The 20756-nt window shown below is 36.6% G+C and overlaps 1 protein-coding gene across 1 annotated transcript; it reads left to right on the top strand.

Annotated features, from left to right (window-relative positions):
• Window positions 1–13598: 13598 nt before the first annotated feature.
• Window positions 13599–20441, top strand: LOC138698321 (uncharacterized). The gene is made up of 2 exons (XM_069824160.1): window positions 13599–13829; window positions 16504–20441. Exons 1-2 carry the CDS (start codon window positions 13767–13769, stop codon window positions 18892–18894), a joined length of 2454 nt encoding a protein of 817 aa, XP_069680261.1. The 5' UTR covers window positions 13599–13766; the 3' UTR covers window positions 18895–20441.
• Window positions 20442–20756: the final 315 nt, after the last annotated feature.

Here is a 20756-nt window from a genome sequence, read left to right as displayed (position 1 = left end):
AAAAAAAAAGGCTTCTTTATGTCCTCAAAATGCAACTTCATTGTCATATGTATAGCTCAATAATAATTTCAGAGTAACGTACATCAACATAAAAATAATATAAAATTCCAAAATGAAAATATTGAAGTCTATAATAAGGCCTAACTCTCTTACAGAAGTAATAATAAAATCTGTAACAAATAAGGGTAAGTAAAAAAAGATATATAATGTGGATAAAAGTAAATTAAAAAAGCATCTAACAAAACAGCTATCATGCAACAAGCATAGACACAGGAACAAAAAGAAAATGAATCCTCTAAAAAACACAACCAAACTTACCATCATCACTGCCGTTACCACCATAGAGTAGAAGAAATCCTCTTATCTAGAAGAAGAAAAACAGAGGAAAATAAGATGTACATGGAAAATAAGAAATTTCAGGCAGTGAATTGTGTAATATGACAAATCTTATATATTGTAAATACAGTATCTACATATAAGCTTCATTTATTCGTGACATAAACTTTTCTCTTTTAAAATTATGGTATATGTTAAGCAAATTTATTGTTGTAATAGAAGCAAAACAAAACTACGGAGTACATCATTACAGGCTCCGTAAGTCTCTTAGGATAGTAGGATGTTTAGGTTCCCACCTTATGAAACAGTCGGTACTGAGTACCATAGAGATGGCAATCCAACATGCTCGTCGCCTTTCCCCTCAAAGAAATGTCGCATTCTAGTATACAGTCACTAAGCTTGAGTTGTGAGGGTACTAGAAAAATAGACTGTGTCGGTAATATTTCGCATTGTCTGTAATGAGGCGATATTAGCGATCCTAGTGGTTAGCAACTATCTACTACGTTTTGAGCTTCGTGACTGTATATACTAGACTGTGGAAATGTTCCTAGTATAGTATGTCCGCTCAAATGAGAGCCACTTGGAACGTGCAATTGGACACACTTACCGCAGGGAGCAAGTAGGCACGCGACTCCGAGCAGATTCCATGTAAACAACACTGCGTTGCCATCCCTCCCTTCTGAGGACTGAAGTGAACCTTCGTGTGCGTCTTGTAAATACAGAAACAAAACACGAACACCTATTCAGAATCCGTTCAGTCAATTACACAAGATTCCAAGCTAGCTTCTAAGGAGCGGTAATCACTTTCTTATGTCTTTACATGTACGATATACTTTACCCAATGCTTTTTATTATTAATGTCATCCATCACATTTACTATCAAATCACATACATTTTGAACAGATTTGTTTCCCAATCCATTTTCTGACCGGACATTTCTCTTCAGTTCCGACCAAACGAATTCTATGGCAATGGTAGGGGGGGGGGCAGTCGTAGTACAACATTGCCGTATTTCGATGATAGTTCGTCAATTACATACATATTTCTTTTCTGTAATCGCTACGTTTTATCTCTTGTAGCAGATGTAACTTTGTTGTTGGGACTGGCGAGGGCAAAGGGATGTTATTTTCACGTTTTAATGGCATCTACTGTTGATCTAGTGGTAGGTACAGGATTCACAATACGGGAATGGTATGGGGTATTACCCATAATGATGACAGACGGTTCTTCCAGTCGTTTTAGCAAACATTCCTCAAACCATACTTCAAAGATTTTAGAATTCATAGTCCCACGATAATCAGCCGGGGCATCACACATACTGTACTTTGGTGGGTAACGAATAATGCTCTTGGAATGACACTATTTCTTCCCCTTGCATGTAAAATTACTATTTGTTGTCCTTTACCTGAAGAAAAATTGTCATCACAATAACTTGACCCATCTGACCAACGACACTTTACTCCGTCATGGGTATCATACCATGTTTCGTCTAAATATATTTCTTCATAACCCAGTTGTCGATAACACCCTATATTCCGTAAATACGAGGAAAGCCACATCCGTATTCGTAATGATTCCATTGCTGCTGGTTGAGATTCATGAATTTTATATTTAAACCCCATTGAATATAATAGTTCCAGTAAAGTATTTCTTCGATACGGAAGTTCATATTGGGAAGCTTGTGTTTTATTACGCATTGCATTGAGAAGTTTATTTGACGTTGGAGCTATTTTAGTTTTGATTTATATTATATGGAACACAAAAGCCACAATATACATTTACAGTCTTCTGCCTTGTTCTGAGCTAACTGTATTATACTTTCGGGCTTGTCTGAAACCGAATATTATGTGAACTTGTTCTCGGAGCACCGACTTAGATCTGTCAACAGCACTGACGTACCAACAACCAGCCGCGTGCTTCAAGTCTGAAACACCTGACGCCTCCCGCTCAAGGTAGGTGCAAGTGGCTCTCATTTGAGCGGACGTACTATACTCACTTATGCTAATGTCTGTGTGAACTCTAGCACCATAATGCAGTCGGAGGGATTACATCAATGTAATAATCCATAAACCATCGAGAATCGAAGCCGAGACGTTATTGTGATGTAACTCCTCTCCCTATAATAATAATCATTTATACCTACATACACATGTGAATAGTATTTCCAGAATTAATGTCAATAAAACTACACATCTAGTCTGTTGTCAAAAAATCTGAAAATTAGAATTTATAAAACGGTTATATTACCGGTTGTTCTATATGACTGTGAAACTTGGACTCCCACTTTGACAGAGGAACAGAGATTAAGGGTGTTTGAGAGTAAGGTTCTTAGAAAAATATTTTGGGGTAAGAGGGATGAAATTACAGGAGAATAGAGAAAGTTACACAACGCAGAACTGTACATTGTATTCTTCACCTGACATAATTAGGAACATTAAGGGCCCGTACACACGAGCGACTTTTAGCCGCTAAGGTCGACTGCAAAAAGCAGTCGACCTTAGCGGCTTGTCGCGGGGATGCAGTCGGTAATGTATTTAAATGGAAAATGCCGGTTGCTTTACACACGAGAGCTGACACCGACGGCAGACCGACTGCAGCTGCTGTCTTGCAGTCGGTTCCCGCGACGGGCGGCAGCGTTTTCTGCTTATACACGGACGGCTTGTAGCCGCCAAGGTCGGCGACACTCAATGGTTCAAAACATTACATTTCGCTGGATATAATTAATATCTTTTCTCCTATTTAACAGATTATCATGTAACTTTGTACAGTAGTTACAAGTAGTACATTTTTTGTATACACACTCTGATTACGTTTGAATAAACGAAACTACCCTCTATAAAGGGTGCGCTTAGAGAAAATCAATAACTTTTCTCCTATTTAGTAGATATCATGAAACTTTGTACAGTAGATACACGTAGTATATTTGTCTTTTATACAAACTTTGATAACGTTTTTATAAGGGAAACTACCCCTATGTGTTGCACCTAGAGAAAATAATTAACTTTCTCCTATGTAACAGATTTTCATAAAACGTTGTGCAATAGTTTCGGGTAGTATATTTGTTTTATATACAAACTGATTACGTTGGTACAAGGGGAACTACACTTACGGGGGATGTATTTAGAGAACAATTAATAAGTTTTCTTCTATCAGATTTTCATGAAACGTTGTACAGTAGTTATAGGTTGTATATTTGTTTTGTATACAAACTCCGATTACGTTTGTATAAAGGAAACTACCCCTTATAGGTGCTGAATTTATAGAAAAATTAACAACTTTTCTCCTATTTAACAGATTTTCATGAAATTTTGTACAGTAGTTACAGGTAGTATATTTGTTTTGTATAGCAACTCTTGTTACGTTTGAGAGAAAGGGGTGCATTTAGAGGAAATTAATAGCTTTTCTCCTATCTAACAGATTTTAATTAAAATTTGCACAGTAGTTATAGGCAGTATATACAAACTCTCATTATACTTGTGTAAAAGAAACTGTCCCATTGTAGGGGTGATTTTAGATAAAATTAATACCTTTTCTCATACGAAACAGATTTTCATCAAAATTGTACGGTAGTTAAGGGTAACATATTTGTTTTGTGTACAAGCTCCAATTATATTTGTGCAAAGGAAACTATCCCATTACAGGGGTTAATTTAGATAAGTTTAATAAGTTTCCTTCTATCTATCAGATTATGATCAAACTTTGTACAGCAGTTAGAGGTAAAATATTTATTTTGTAACAAGAGGCAAAGCTTTCTCAGGAGTTAGTGGAATAGGCTTTATGGCAGCTGACATGTACGCTCTTTTTATTTTGTGACACGTTTCGGTGTAGTAATTATAATTTCCTTCCCAAAATTAGCAGCATCTTTCTTTCCCTGATCTGTCAAGCTTATCTGTGTCAGAAAGAGAAGTTACTCCTTTTTTGTGACTGCAGTGTTTGTGGTAATTTAACGACGCTGTATCAACCACTAGATATTTTAGAGTCGATAGGATTGGTAATAGATGTTATTTGACGACATGAGACCGAGGATTAGCCATAGATTACCTGAAATTCGCCTTACAGTTGAGAAAACCTCGGGAAAAACCCAACCAGGTAATCAGTCCAAGTGGGAATCGAACCCACACCCGAGTGCAACTCCGGATCGACAGGCGAGCACCTTAGCTGAATGACGCCTGTGGCCTGCAGTATGTTCCTAGCTTTCCTTCTCTCAGATCTCTCAGAAGATTCAGAAAAAATTTTCCTAGGTCTGCATCGTCTGTCACTTTTTCCAACAGATGATCGAATGATAGCCCTGATATTCTGAAGTAGTGAAGAAAATTATCTTCATAGGCACGAAGCTCGTAAAAAAGGCAGTGAAAATGGCCATACTGCGCTCATTGAAAGACAATCCGATGTTTCCAATATTTTCTACATTTAACACGTCTTTTTCTTGGACGGAGAAGAAATAATACAATTAGTTCTTCCTCGACGTGCATTATTATAATGCGAGTGAATAATGACACACCTTTTGCAGTTCGACTGCCGCCGGAACCGACGACACACAACGCCCGCATCGACTGCAGAGTCGCTCATGTCGACTGCTTCTGCCGTCGAAGAACCGCTCATGTCGGCGGCAGACCGACTGCTTTTTGCAGTCGACCTTGGTGGCTAAAAGTCGCTCGTGTGTAAGGGCCCTAAATCCAACCAGACGTTTGAGATGGGCAGGGCATGTAGCACATATGGTCGAATCCAGAAATGCATATAGAGTGTTAGTTGAGAGGCCGGAGAGAAAAGACCTTTTGGGAGGCCGAGACGTAGATGGGAGGATAATATTAAAAAGGATTTTAAGGAGATGGGATATGATGATAGAGACTGGATTAATCTTGCTCAGGATAGAGACCGGTGACGGGCTTATGTGAGGGCGGCAGTGAACCTCGTGTAAGTAAGCAAGAATGTAAGTACTGTAAGTAAAACTAAACAGACATACCGTTCGACAGACAATCATCTCACATCCATAATGAGACTTGCTAAATTTTTATGTAACGCCGCGCATATTGACGTGTAACCATTTGCGCTATTGTCTACTTTTCAACTTCATTTGCAACCATTACATCAGTGTTGCAAACAAACAGCAGATTCAACTTAATGACCTTCAATTATAGCTAACAAATTTAATTAACACCTGGAAACCAACTAAGGTCAAAAATAGCACTGTTTACTGCACTCTTAAGTATTTTTTTTAATTTGTGCTCTAAATAAATTAGCTGTTTTAAGTAATAATGGTTCATAAGAATTAATTAATTTAAATAAGTTGTGTAATGACTATAGAAAAGTCAGTTTATGTTATCACCAATTTTATTATAACGTTTCATTGTACACAAGGAAATTTAATACGATTTACTTCTGTAGTCCTAACTACTGCACCAAAATCAAAAACAGCTTACTTTGTTGTTGGTATATAGCAGCAGTCATCAGAACACTGCACCCTCAGGCTAGCGTCTTTTACCCGCGAACAAGACACCGCCCTAGCGTGCTTTCGTGGCTGCTGGCGGGTATGCTGTCTCCCTATCTCTTGTGCACGACGGAGCATATTTGCTTACTCTCCATGCACTCTACCCATTTCAGCGACTACTGAAGACCACTGGTATATAAGCTATCTAATTTTTTTCTTTAGATAATGTTACGAGTAACATAGAAATATAAATATTAGTGTTTTTAGTTCAATCATTTTGCAGTTGCAGTGATATTTACGTTATGTAGCTTACAACACTTTCCTCACCTTCGCAGCCACCGGCGTGGCTCAGTCGGTTAAGGCGCTTGCCTGCCGGTCTGAAGTTGCGTTCGGGCGCGGGCTGATTACCTGGTTGGGTTTTTTCCGAGGTTTTCCCCAACCGTAATGTGAATGCAAGGTAATCTATGGCGAATCCTCAGCATCATCTCGCCAAATATCATCTCGCTATCACAAATCTCATCGACGCTAAATAACCGAGTAGTTGATACAGCGTCGTTAAATAATCAACTAAAATAAAAGAAACTCACCTTCGCGCTGCAAGCTCTCCTCTCCTACGTCAAACCAGGTACCTGCTCGCAACTTTCTAGACGTGCACTATAGTCTGACAAGACTGCTCTAAGACTGTGTGTACAAGGCGACAAATTGTTGAACGACATTTTTGTCGTTACGGTGCGTTCAGTAAGTTTGATTGAGCGTGTGTACACAGGCAACGACGCGACAAAACTGTGTCTGACAAGCAAACATTGTGATGGGTGCAGATAAAAAGTTAATTTTTTTTCTTTCACCGTGTTAATAATGTCAAAAGAAGTGCTTATACAAATTTTGGCCACTCGACCGCAATTACGAGGGCCGTAAAATAATTTTGCCAGGGGCCGTTAACAGAAAGGAAACACAATTTCATTGGAAAAATTTATTAGAACAGACACAACAACATTTTAGCTATTATTTAACATATTCCCCACCGGAACTGAGACATTTGCCATATGATGGGATCGACAGAGAGGTGCAGACAGCTGTCAAACGCTGGTTCCTATCCGAGGCGGCTGACTTCTAAGACATAAGGATACAAAAATTTATCCCGTGCTATGACAAATATCTCAATTATAGGTTAATTACAAATTTTGAAAAACAGGTAAGTTTTGTACTAAGCATATCAGATAGTAATGCCTATACAGATAGTGTTTTCTCTCATGAAGAGAGCTAAGTGGACACATGTTCGAAATAAGAGCGCGACACATTTACTCAAATCAGTCAGCTTTAACAATTCATGCAGGGAGTTTTTACAATTAAAAACTGTTACTCGACTCAAGATTCTGGCTCAAAATACTCTTCATTTAAGCATTATTACAAAAGTGATCGGAACAAGTCACTAGGCCTAGATTCTTGACTGTTTGATGATTATTACCAAAATGTAAAGTTAGTTTTACTAATTGGGCTGAACAATTCGTCAATTTTCTATGTAAGATTTTGTCATTTCCTTTGCCTCCCGTTTTTTTCTTAAAAAGATGGCAACCCTAAAGGTACGGTCACACGTCGCCACTTTTGCAGCGATGCAGTACAAAAAACTGCGCAACTCTCGTACTCCGACGTGTGAACAACGGTGCAACCCGAAAAGTAACGGCTGCCGAACCTGCTGCTCGCTACTTGTCCATGCTGCGCGCAACTTAAAAGTAGCGACGTGTGAACAGGGTTCTCAGGGTTGCAGCCGCAGCATTTTTGATATCGGTTTTGTTGAAACTTTTGCTGCAGTTGCGACCAGTGTTGCCCCCAAATGTGCCAATGATACTTTCATTGTTTGGATGTATTTTAATGTTAGATGTAATGAAAATAAATTATTTGTAACAGTTATTAAATGCACAACACAGTCTGAGCATATTTGCTGACGATATAATTCACTTTTTTTAATTTTCTGTAGCGTAGTTTCAAACAGGAGGATTGCCAACACTGATTACGTGAATATGCTGTTGGTTATCATTTAAGTATATAGGCGTTTTTAAAAGCTTTATAGTAAAAATAATGCCAATTTCTGAATACTAGTTAGGACAGAAAAGCAAATAATAGATAAGTAAGCTTTCGCATGAGTTTATTAATAATGCGAACTGTATATTGAGAAGTCAACACGGAGATGGAAACCTGCAGCATGACTGCGGCTGCAAAAGTAGCGCCTTGCGTGTGAACAGACTCGCAACCTCCAGTTGCAACTTTTGCTGCACTCGGGTTGCGCAGCACGAAAAGTAGCGTGCAGCGCGCTACTTTTGGCTTACGTGTGAACACGACACGCAACTTTTGCAGCTGCAGTACAAAAGTTGCGCAGCAAAAGTAGCGACGTGTGACCGTACCTTAATACAGTACAAGCTGACATCGATCCTTACCATTGATGACCTTTGACGATGTACACAACATTCCTTAATCGCTTTTGAAAAGCCAAGGATTAATGTTGTTATTATGTTGTGTCACGTTCAGATGTAAAGCTTTAGTTTACGCACACAACCGCCTACTTACAACATACCACCAATAAGCTGAACTCAGAAGGTCACTTCACGTATGACGTTATGCTAAGAAATTAACAACAAAATTATATATTGATGTTGTATCTTCGAAAAATAAACACTGTGTTGTTCTGAAGGACTTATTGAAAACAAAAATGCTTAAGTACCTACACCGATATTCAACTTTTGAGAAATAGAGAAGGTAAACTACACAAAAACGTGCGGATTCAATAAAAATTTGAGTGAGAGTTTCTTCAGTTTAAATTTCACTGGATATCAAATCAATTGTAACTAAGGAATATTAGATAAATGAATATTGCAGAAAAATGTACTGCAAGACTGCAACCTGTGTATATTTTTGTGTGGCTTTACTTTGTTTATAGTGTTTTCTCTCTCTCTCTCTCTCTTTATTTTTTGTGTAGCTTTATTTTGTATATAGTGTATTTTTTTCTCTATTTTTCTATATTATTGTATTTGTATTCCTGGTGTTGTGGAAGAGAAAGCCTGATGGCCTTAACTACACCAGAATAAAGAAAGAAATAAATAAATAAATATAAAGATAACAATCTAAATTAGTTTCTACTTCTCTCTTTCATTATTTCTTCGTCATATTTTACGTCCTACTTTTACGACTTACATACCAGTATGATGTAAGGAAGAGCACACATATATTTGTGTGTGTATATGTGTGTAAACGGACCTACACTAGACAGGCACACATTGCGGGAATCCCTCTTTATGTGGTCAGTAGTACACAAGGGGTCATAGCCAAGAGAAGTCTTGGTCACAGCTGACCCAACACAAAACAGCACATGACAAGGGTTAACCACACACACCCAGGCCCGTGGAAGAATGATAATTTTCTCCCATCGCCTATCCCGGGAATCGAACTATGGACCTCTTCAATAGGAAGTGCATACTCTCTCCACAGGACCAAGGCGGTGGACATCTGAAGACTGCTACACTATTATTTCCTTCCAATATTATTATTATTATTTACAAATTAAATGCTGACGCAACTTGCTGATTATTGAATTACACGGACTAAACACATTTAACCATTCCAAATTATTTTGTTAACGCACGAACTACATTATTATAACAGATGGAATCAACCTGAGAAGGAATGATACCACAGTCTAGTATATACAGTCACGAAGCTCAATACGTAGGGAATATGCACCCATAGATAGTTGCTAATCACTAGGATTGCTACTATCGCCTCATCACAGACAATGCGAAATAGTACCGGCACAGTCTATTGTTCCTAGTACCCTCAACAACTCAAGCTTCGTGACTGTATATACTAGACTGTGGTGATACGCTTTCTGGGCGTTGGAAGAGCACTCTGCGGGACTCCACCGGAACCTTATTCCTACATGGCCCAATTGCCAGATGGCACTAAATAGCTAAATCACAAAGAAAGCGGCCGTTCGGACTTCAACAGTCATTCGTAATTAGCCTATAGGAGTGGCAAAGCATAATAAGCCCATTCGACGCTGCAGTGCTAGCCTTCGAACCCCTCCTACGTAAACAGAGAGAAGAATGCTATAACGCGCTGGCAAATAGAAAAACGTTCGAGTCAAATTTATTAACAGATCTAATGATACAATTTACATAACGATCTCTGTAACGTTCATATAAGTTATGCTGTGCATGCACGACTTTTGTATCGTTGCGTTGTAACGTGATGTTATTCTCTCATGTGTATTATGTAAAAACGGCTTCTTGCGTACGTACATGTTGCAGCAACGATAAACGATGAGAGAAATTACCTAGCGACGTTTTGGTATTATCAAAGAATCAAGTGTTCGTATCGGAGCAACGAGGACGCGGGAAACGGACATTTTGATTTATCAATAGAATATATTCGTCTTTCAACACGATGCCTACATTACCATATACATTTTTTGCTCAGAATATCTTCGGAAATAAACCCCATAAGGGACGGTAAATCCTCCTGAATCACCCTGTATGAAGGATACAGGATAGGAGTCTCTCTCTCTCTCTTTCTCTCTCTCTGGGCTTTGTTCTCAGAATTGTATTACTGTTCGTTTAAACATAAGCTGTAAGGCTTTTAGAGCCGGAAAGCATAATAAAGTGAAAAAAAAAAATATTATTCTATACATCCATTTAATGAAAGAAAATATACACTAAAAATCAGCTGCTAGGTTCAATAACCTAAATATATTTAAATTGAACGCATGTCGAGGGCTATCTTATTCCAAAGCTTATCTAGTATAAATCTATTGCGATGTGATTGGTTCTTTTGATTCCATAACGTATCACGAATAAATACACAACGGACCAATTTGTCAGTATCGATGATAATTAATTTAATATGCCGAAATAATCATAAATCCATTAATCCGTGGTGTAGGGGTCAGCATGCTGGTCTCTTACGCAGAGGGCCCGGGTTCGATTCCCGGTCGGGTTGAATTTCCCGGTTGAGGTTTTTCAGGGTTTTCCCTCAACCGTAAGGCAAATGCCAGGAAATTCGGGCCACAACACCCCTGTATATCACCGGCCTCATTCATCACCGAAATCATATAAGAAATCAGTAACACATACATACAGTCGCCATCTAGTTCACAACAATAGAACCAGTCTCAACAATAGTACACAGGCCTTCGGATTTCACCCAAAAGATTAACTTGCGATATGACCAAAGACGTTGAAGCGAGTATAAATAACAGCGAGAAAAAAAATGCATTAATACTCTGATGTATCGATAACCAACGGTCATTATACAGATTAATATCATAGTCTAGTATAGACAGTCACGAAGCTTGAGTTGTGAGGGTGCTAGGAACAATAGACTGTGCAGATACTATTTCACATTGTCTGTAATGAGGCGATAGTGGCGATCCTAGTGGTTAGCAACTATCTATGGATGCATATTTACTACGTATTGAGCTTCGTGACTGTATGTACTAGACTGTGTTAATACGATCTTAATCAGATATCATATGAAAGATAAGAGCGAAGAAAATGGGATTTTTCTTCTTCGTCGCTTTTATCATGTATCTTAGCTTCTATCGTTACTCCAGTATGCACACCTCAATGACAATGCATGCTTTAATTCTCTCTGATAAAGCATCGCTTTTTCTTTTATCGTTTATCTCGCTCCAATGTGTACGTACCCTTAGGTAATGTAAATGCTCGGAGAAAAACCAGGGGAAGAGGTGCAACAAGTGAGTAAGGAAGGAATGGTTGTTGTTACACAACTCGACACGCGACTCAGGAAGCAGCGTTGCAACATCTACTAGAGTACGTCCGACTTACAATCTATGTTTATTTTCACTAATAACATTAAATGTTTGACAAATGACAAATTTTGTCATTTTTGTTAGCCTTTTATTATTATTATTATTTTTTTTTCCATTTATTTCATTATTATTTAGTGTCCTGCCCAAGGGTAGGTCTTTCACTGCAAACCCAGTATTATTATTAATACTATTATTATTATTAGTGTTATTATTATTATTATTATTATTATTATTATTATTATTATTATTATTAAACCGCCAGTGAACGGGTCATGAAAAGTTACGTAATTGCACGGGTTAGGTCTTTCAGACCCATTTTCTAAATATGAAAAAAATATACTTATTTGAATCATGAAATAATAGTTTCATTCTTTTATACAGTTATCATAATAAATTTGTGATTTTCACAAATTTCAGAATAGTATAAACTATAACAATTGAGTGACATAATATATTGTTTTACCAATACAGCAATTCGCAATCTGTGCTTTGTGGTTTTTCTTGCACTGCAATTAAAATGATGCCCAATGTAGGGGATGTGTGATTGTTGTAACATTCATAAATGGTGCGTCGTATTATATCACGTCCGAAATCATCTAATTTCTTGAATTTCGTAACTGTTTGTAATGCAATCTGAGTTTTCTTTTTAGGAGTGTTATACTTGGTTATAGTGATAGAAATTATTTTCTTCACTAATGATCTTGAAACAGTTTTAGCAACTGATGAATCACATTTGCCTTCTTATTCACTGAAAATATAATACGTACAGCGTGTCTCTAAGCGTTGTACACGTTTTAAAAGTTATATGGATACAGTTTCAGACACTTTCGAACAATACGCTGACAGGACGTAAATTTTACGAAAAAAAAAGAAGAAAAATAAGAAATATATATATATATATATATATATATATATATATATATATATATATATATATATATATATATAGGTTTATACAATACAGATATATTCCGAAATTAAAAAATACAAATGAAGAGTCCACTGCAAGAATGATGGATGTCCTTTCTTGTCGAAAATACTGTCAATGCATACCTCAAGACATATAGAATGTACATAGAGAGTTATATGGCATTAACACTGATAGTCATTGTCCAGTAATGATCGGAAAATCACAGTTAAGCTTTGAGCGCTAAGCATTGCAAACTTTCAATTGCTTCTCCTGAAAAATGTATTCCAAATGACATCCATCATTCTTGCAGTGGACTTTTCAAATGTAATACATACAGGCTATCTGATTCATTACATATAGAGTATAAATTTATTTAATCAAATTGAAGACATTAACATGTTTTTATTAATCTTGTTATATTTTAGTGGGTTACATGTTAGAAGTTCTGGGTGTAATTTAACTAAACTTGTTTGTTATTTTTTATTATTTAAATTTGTATTTCTTAATATTTCCACTTTTTTCCATATTCATTAAAGTATAAACTTCAAATGATTTATTTTTTTCTTTCTTATTCTTTCGTTAGTTTCTAATTTTCATTGTCACGTACGTTTATGTATTTAAGATATTAAATATAATGTTTCTAGTCACTGAATTCTCATTTCGTTCTTTCCACAATTAGCCCTTTCTGTCTTCTTCCATAAGATTTATGTACGAACGCAGATTCAAACCAGACCATTCCGCGCATAAGCGAGATAAATCTATTCGCACGCCATAGACTCTGTAGTTACGTATTTTACGTATGCTCCACAGCGAAGTAAAATTAATAAAATAATGCACTTAATTATAATCATATTTAATAGTGCAGTCTCTTCCGGGTTCAAAGACAAACGTGAGGAATCCTTCATTGGCGAAACGTCGAGGTCACAGTGCGATATTTACGACAAAACCCCACGCACAAGCCGTATGGAAACGTCAAGGTATGCGACGCAAGTCTCTGAGACTGGAGAACGCAATCATAACAAAGAAATAAACAAATAGTGCGTTACCGAAGGTAAGACACTATAAAAGACAGTGGAGCGCAGAGAAGTGTATCAGTTGGTTGAGGTTTCTTCAGGAAACCTTCCACCTTCCTCTTCGCCACACAACGTCTTAGTCACATTTTACATTCGAGAGTTAACACTCCGTCACTTAAAGTTCCAGCCGGTAGTTTCAGTTCTCAGCTTCAATCAGCGTAGAAGGAATTTACCTCGTTCGGAAGTTAAGTTACCTCCAAAATGGCGGCTAAGACGTTGTGGCTGTTGTGTGCTGTAGCCTTCATTATTGTCTCATTTTGCCAGGTAAGAATTAAGTCTTATTCGTAATATATTTTTAATAGTCCTCGATTTGCCTGCTGATCCGGAGATTCGCTCGAGCGTGGGTTCTATTCCCGTTTGGGCTGATTACCTGAGGTTTTCCCCAACCGTAAGGCGAATGTCAGATAATCTGTGGCTAATCCCCGGTCTCTTCTTGCCAAATACAATCTATCACCAGTTCCATCGACGCTAAATAACCCAGTAGTTGATACAGCGTCGTTAACCAAGTAAAAATATAGTAATCGACGTTATAATGGCTGTAATGCTCGAAAATCTATACGAGGTTCGTTTATTTTAATCGGGCAGAGGCTGATTGATTTCTAAGAGCAATGAAAACTAATAGTTTTCATAAATGAGGGAACTAGGTGAAACTACCGACCACTATTTCGTCAAATTTCCTGTTTTTCGGGTAGGTGACTCTGCACGCACTCTGAGACACTGTCTCTTTGTCCAATAAAAAAAAAATAAAAATATTCCTAGTATCGTGAATAAGACCCTAATACTTTCACGAGGTTCTTAAAAATTGCGGATATGACCAGGATTATGTCAACAATGTTGAACATCCTACGAGTTAGGAAAAATTTTTCCAATGGAGGTGAGGTGCTTAGGACTATCTGATTTCCTCCCAGATCGATTCAATAGTTTCTTTATTAATGTAGATTAATATACCAATGCATTAAGTATTAGGCCTATTTACAAGTTGTTTTCCGTTTTCTTTCTGATCTAAAGTGACATCAAAAACTTTTTTCTTGCATTTTTAACTATGTCCTGACTATATCTATGCAGTGTAAAATATTACCATGGCAATTAAAACTTACGATTAAGCAAAGCCTGCATGGTATAGTCAAAAAACAAGGTACAATAAAAATGTAAGGAAAAAGTTTTTGATACCACTGTATATTCAACTTTTCTTTGAATAGCTTTTGTTCTTTTTAGTATCATTTAACAAAATGATATACACATTATTCATAGCAGATAGCAAATTCCGTAGAATGTTTCTAAAAACAAGTCGTTCCTCTGATATCTCAAAATAACTAAATTGCCAGAATGCATAAATGAAACAATATGTTGTTCAACTGAGACATTAGTCAAATTGAAGATATACATAAATTTATATGGTACTTGATTATTCACACAAAGAGCTAACATGGGTATTTCTTAAAAAAATATTCGTTTGGATTACGACTTAATTTAATGTGTCACTTGTTTCTAAACATCATTTGTCATAATGAGGTACATTTTTTTCACCTTTGCTAAAGAAAGGTTGTATATTACGGTATATAATTTCCTTCATAGAGGCTAACTGAATACAAGTTTCGGTAAACTCATCTTCAGATCTAAAGACATTGTAAACTTCGAAGATTTCATCCACTTCACCATTATCTTCTACTGTATTCCATAATACAACTGGAGGGAGAGGAACAGGCAGGTTTTTCCGTGCAAAACTGGCCTAATGGCTGATAGAATGCTCGGATACACGATTAATTTCTTACTCTTTTATTGTAACTCTTAGCATTAACTAACATAAGTAACAATAGCTATAGAGGTATATTAGTAACTTAAGATCATGGAATTGAAAATGTTATGTATTTTTCATCCCTTTAGGCCAAAAATCTTAGCCCTTCAACACAGGATCGGCAAACTATATATAGTGCACATGATTTGTCTTGGTATTCAAGTTTCACTAAAAATAAATATAGTACATTTTCTTAAAAAAATCTGTCGTTGTGTGTTCAGCATTACATAATTTCCCCAAATGCAACAAAATACATTAGAATTGTTCAAACATTTGCGTAGAGATACCGCAAAACTTCAAATAAAACAGCAATGAAAAATAAACACACATCAGTCAGGTCAGACAATGACACAGACCAGCAGTTGTGTCGAAGTAAAAGCCTACAAGTCTGTCCCTTCCAATAAATTAAGTCCCTACTGAAATATAAAGCTCTCAGCAATCAATTTCATGAGTCATTATTTTGAAAAGCTTCACGTGATAGAAAAAAAATAGCTTTGAAATCAGTGTAAAAGAGTAAGAGATGGGCGGATAATATTAAAATAGATTTGAGAGGTGGGATATGATAGTACGGACTGGATTAATCTTGCTCAGGATAGGGTCCGATGGCGGGCTTATGAGATGGAGGCAATGAACCTCCGAGTTCCTTAAAAACCATTTATAAGTAAGTGTAAAAGAATAAGTAAAAACATAATTATATTAGTTTCCAGTCATCGGAAATTATCCAGAGCAATTTAATTACATGACCATTATTGTAAGGGAAAGTGGCATTTAAATTTTATTCCAAACTTCGACTTTTTACATTGATAAAATATATAAATTTATGAGTACTGCATAAATCTTAACACACAGAAACGAACCCAGATATTCGTTCATTCATAGTGTTCTGCCTAAGAGCATTATCCACATTTTTTATTTTCAGCTTTCGTCTTAGACTCTGCATGCGATCCAGGTATCTTAATGTTGTCTATCATCTGATATCTTCTTCTGTCCCGAACTTTTCTCCTGTTCACCATTTCTTCCCAATGCATCCCTCAGTAGCCAGTTTCTTCTTAGCCAGTGACTCAGTCAATTCTTTTTTCTCTTCCTGATCAGCTTTCCAGATATGAATTCATATATATTTCATGTATGACATCTGATTTTCAGGCCGAAAGTGATGAAGACGAAGCCTCGACAAGAGACGTGAGACACTCTCCATTGTACAGCAGCCTGGTAGCCGGCGCATCACTGAGCGCCGGAGTGCCTTATGGCGAAGAGGTGGTGCTTCCTTCTGCAACTGTATTTGACAGTCTTACTCCTTCATTTGGCGGCCTCTCTGGATACTTCGACAGTAATTCATACTTAGGACCCTACAGTTCAGGACCTTTCTCTCAGTATGCACCCTACCGCCATCCTTTATTTTTCTACCCTACACCCTATTCTTCTTATTCTAATTGTAACCCATTCTCCAATTATAAAAGTAACGCTATACTAACCAATTCGCTTTTATCAAACAGTATTTCCGGTTACAATTATCCTGGAAGTTACCTTTCATCTTCAATTGATCCATTCTCGTTCAGTCCTTATTCATCATATTTGTCTGGCTATAACCAGTTTGGATATCCCAACACAAACTCATGGTCATCATACCTTAGTCCACTTTCCACAGGTTCTAATTTATTCTCGGGATATAATAAGGGTTGCAATAGTTACTTCGGAGGTCCATTCTCACCCCAATATTTCGACTCTCTGAATCTACTTTTAAATCCTGGATGCAATGGTTACTCTGGACAATATGGATACCTTAACCAAGGTTTTCCATCTTTTTGGGATATCATGGGAAACTCATTCTGGGCAGGAAACTATGGACTTTCGGGATCTTACAGCTTACCTTATGGATATCCCTCCATTGTTGACACTACAGATATCTTAATCGACAGTCCTCTCTCACCTGTAGTGGAGGAAGTTGAAGAGATAATAATAGAAACACCTGTAACTGCGGGCCATTTTGGGTATCCCTCACAATATAGCAATCCGTCATACTATGGCTATCCTAATAGTCTATCTGGATATTATGGCTATCCTAATAGTCTATCTGGATATTATGGATATCCTTCATCGTTCCAAAATCCATCTGTTGTGGAAGAAGTTGAGGAAATTATTGTAAAGAAGCCTGTATCAACTTCTCCGTTTGGATATTCGGGATATGGGCAAACTATATCATCAGCTTACCCCACGGTTGTAAAAGAAGTTGAAGAAATTATTGTTGAGAAGCCTATCTCCACAAGTCACCTCGGATTTCCAGGATATTATGGTTATTCGAATCCTCAATCATATTCATCCATTCTTGGCATTGACGACATCCTGCTAAATAATCCTTTCTCAACTTTCTCTTCTGGCTACAAGTCGTATGGTCACCCAACAATAGTAGAAGAGGTTGAAGAAATTGTTGTAGAGAAACCATTATCAAGTGGATATTATGGATATCCAGGTCAATTTGGGTACTCTGCATACAACCAGCCCACAGTTGTGGAGGAAATTGAAGAAATTATTATTGAGAAACCCACTGCATCACTGTACGGCGGATATCCACGATACTTTGAACCTTCACAACAATTTGGATATCCATCCGCTATTGGCTCAATTTCACCATTCTCAGCGAGCATAGGCCAAGTTGAAGAAATAATTGTAGAAAAGTCTATACCAACAGGACATTATGGATATCCAAGCACCTATAGTCACCCTACCGTCGTGGAGGAACTCGTAATAGAGAAACCTCTCTCCACAGGACTTTCAGGATATTATGGTTATCCAAATAATTATGGATATCCTTCAATTCTTGATTTTGATCAGCCTATAGTAGGTGGTTTGAGTGCATCTGGATATTCCGGTTATCCCACGTCATATGGATACTCATCTAGCTTAGCAGGACAGTACGGTTATTCAGGAAATTACGGGTATCTCCAAAATGTTGGTTTCCCTACAGTTTTGGAAGATAAAGAAATTATTGTGGAAAAATCTTTCCCAACCGGACACTATGGATATGACGGATATTTCGGATTCCCAAACCAGTACACTCAACCCACAATTGTAGAAGAAGTTGAAGAAATAATCATCGAGAAGCCCACCTATACAGGATTTTCAGGATATTCTGGCTACCCACTAAAATATGGATACCCTTATAATCTTGGCTTACACAATATGTTAGTTCAGGATCCTATTTTGTCAGGATACTCAAAGTTACATGGCTATCCTTCTGTTGTAGAAGAGGTCGAGAAGATTGTTGTGGAAAAACCTATTTCAACTGATTATTACAGCTATCCTTGGAATTACAGGTATCCAATGTCATATGGCGCGCCCACTATCGTCGAAGAAATTGAAGACATTATTATAGAGTCACCTGTATCATCCGGATTTAGTAGTTTTCCTGGATACTTTGGGAGTGGCCCTTATAAACAATCTTCTGTAGTCGAAATTGAGGACATCGTGGTACAAAATCCTGTTTCGTCCAGTTACTATGGATATCCCAGATCTTATGGATTTCCTTCAATTCTGTAGTAAAGTTAATTAATTAAAAAACTATATAAGAATGTTAATACTGATATTTATGTCATAATAATTTTGCTCAGCAACCTCACTTATTCTCCTTTTAAAGCTTAAAGTGGACTTTTATTATAATGTGAATACATTCAATTTACAAATCTACTGAGAGCATCTCTCAACTTCAAAGATATAAACATGACATAAATCCTAATTCACTTATGTACAATGCGTACTTGAAGACTATGGTCTTTGAATTATGTATGTCTGAAATGTAACAGCAACTCCATTAATTAAACGTATCCAAAATTCTTATGAAATCCATAGTAGTCACATAATGATTGTGTAAACTGTTCTGAGACGATGAAAACTTGTAGAAACGTTATAATGCTGTATATTTTCGTCCTTACATTGATAAGACACTTTAAATATGGTCAATAGAATCCATAGTTATATAACAACTAGAAAAACAATGCGAACTTCATGTGATTTTCAAACAAACACATTGTATAATCTGGATATAAGTGTAATTTACATCCTCTTAAGCTTATTTTGTTATATATTTTTTTAAATTATTCATAATAATCGAAGTTAATTTATAACCTGAAGACAAACTATAGACGGATATATATGGGTATTATGCAGCTTTCAATATCTAAAATTAACAATATTTATTATTTATTTATTAGTTATTTATTATAACATATGTATGTCTGTATGAAACTTGATGTTCAGTTGTGTTCATTGTGTGCAATTTTGTTAAATTTATCTTCCTTAGAAATGTAACACCTTAGAATAGATTATATTGTTGTACATATCAATATCAATGAATATTGATCAGTAAAAAGGCCTACAATAAAATTGTACAGGAAATATATGCGTGTGACTATTTTATATTATCACCATTTCTTTGTTCACGATACCAGAAATGATATTCCAACAAACTCCAAGAATGTTAATACTAATAAAATGTCCCTTGCCAGTAAGCCATGACAGAAGAAAATAAAATAATTCATACATTTTCCGTAATGTAATGTGCTTGTGTATTACTCATCCGTCCTTTCTTAGATCCTTACTACACTTATAATCAGATTTCATTCTTAACTGGGGGAGGTGTGACTACATAAATTCTTGTAACTAAGAGAGTAGAGCAGGTTTAGCGTGGCAAGATTGGGGGCATGGAAGGGTAATAAAATTGTCAACGAAGGAGAACGCCTTTGTCCACTGTGCGGGGAAAAGGACTCCTATAGACATATTTTATTGCAGTGTGTCGAAACGAAACATATCCGGAGAAAATATCTACCACCCTCGATGCTAAGTCAGAATAGGAGTTCACTTAAATGTCTTGATCTCATGTGAATAGAGAATGCGAACAAAAGACTGGATTGTTCCTCTTGAAAGAGAGACAGATTAGAATTTCAACTGTTGAAGTTTGTGATGCGAACTGAGGAAGGGATAATGATAACTACTCAATTATACATTTTTGTGTCTGTTTTTGGTTAGGGTATATTATATAATGTGTCTTGTTTGTGCCGTATTCATTTTAATCTGTGTGTTCTTTTGAAGAGTGGTTGGATCTAATCATAGGCGAGGGGAGTGAAACCTACAAAATTGGACTTGTTTTACACTGCACATACTGTCAGAAGACCCGTGCATTGGATTAAGAGAAAATTCTGATAATATAGTACATCTGTATGTATAATATTGCTCAATAAATCCATCTATCTATTTAATACTCCATTTAATGTTTTTTTAATAAATATGGTAGTTTGTTCCAAAGGCCCATTTTGGTGAGATCATAAAGTTTATTCGTATGTAGTAGATCTATTTTATTTCAAACATATTGGTAATTTCTTTTGACTATTAATGATTATAAATTT

The sequence above is a fragment of the Periplaneta americana genome, chromosome 1, assembly GCF_040183065.1.
Source record: "Periplaneta americana isolate PAMFEO1 chromosome 1, P.americana_PAMFEO1_priV1, whole genome shotgun sequence".
Classification (NCBI taxonomy): domain Eukaryota; kingdom Metazoa; phylum Arthropoda; class Insecta; order Blattodea; family Blattidae; genus Periplaneta; species Periplaneta americana.
Note: the sequence above shows the minus strand (reverse complement) of the source record. Positions and strands in the feature narration are given on the sequence as shown.

What these genes read in the sequence shown, in the direction of transcription:
- LOC138698321 (XM_069824160.1), top strand. Translation starts at nt 13,767, where the DNA reads ATGGCGGCTAAGACGTTGTGGCTGTTGTGTGCTGTAGCCTTCATTATT. An exon ending in TTATTGTCTCATTTTGCCAG is followed by an intron (nt 13,830 to 16,503) that starts GTAAGAATTAAG and finishes TCTGATTTTCAG; the next exon opens with GCCGAAAGTGATGAAGACGA.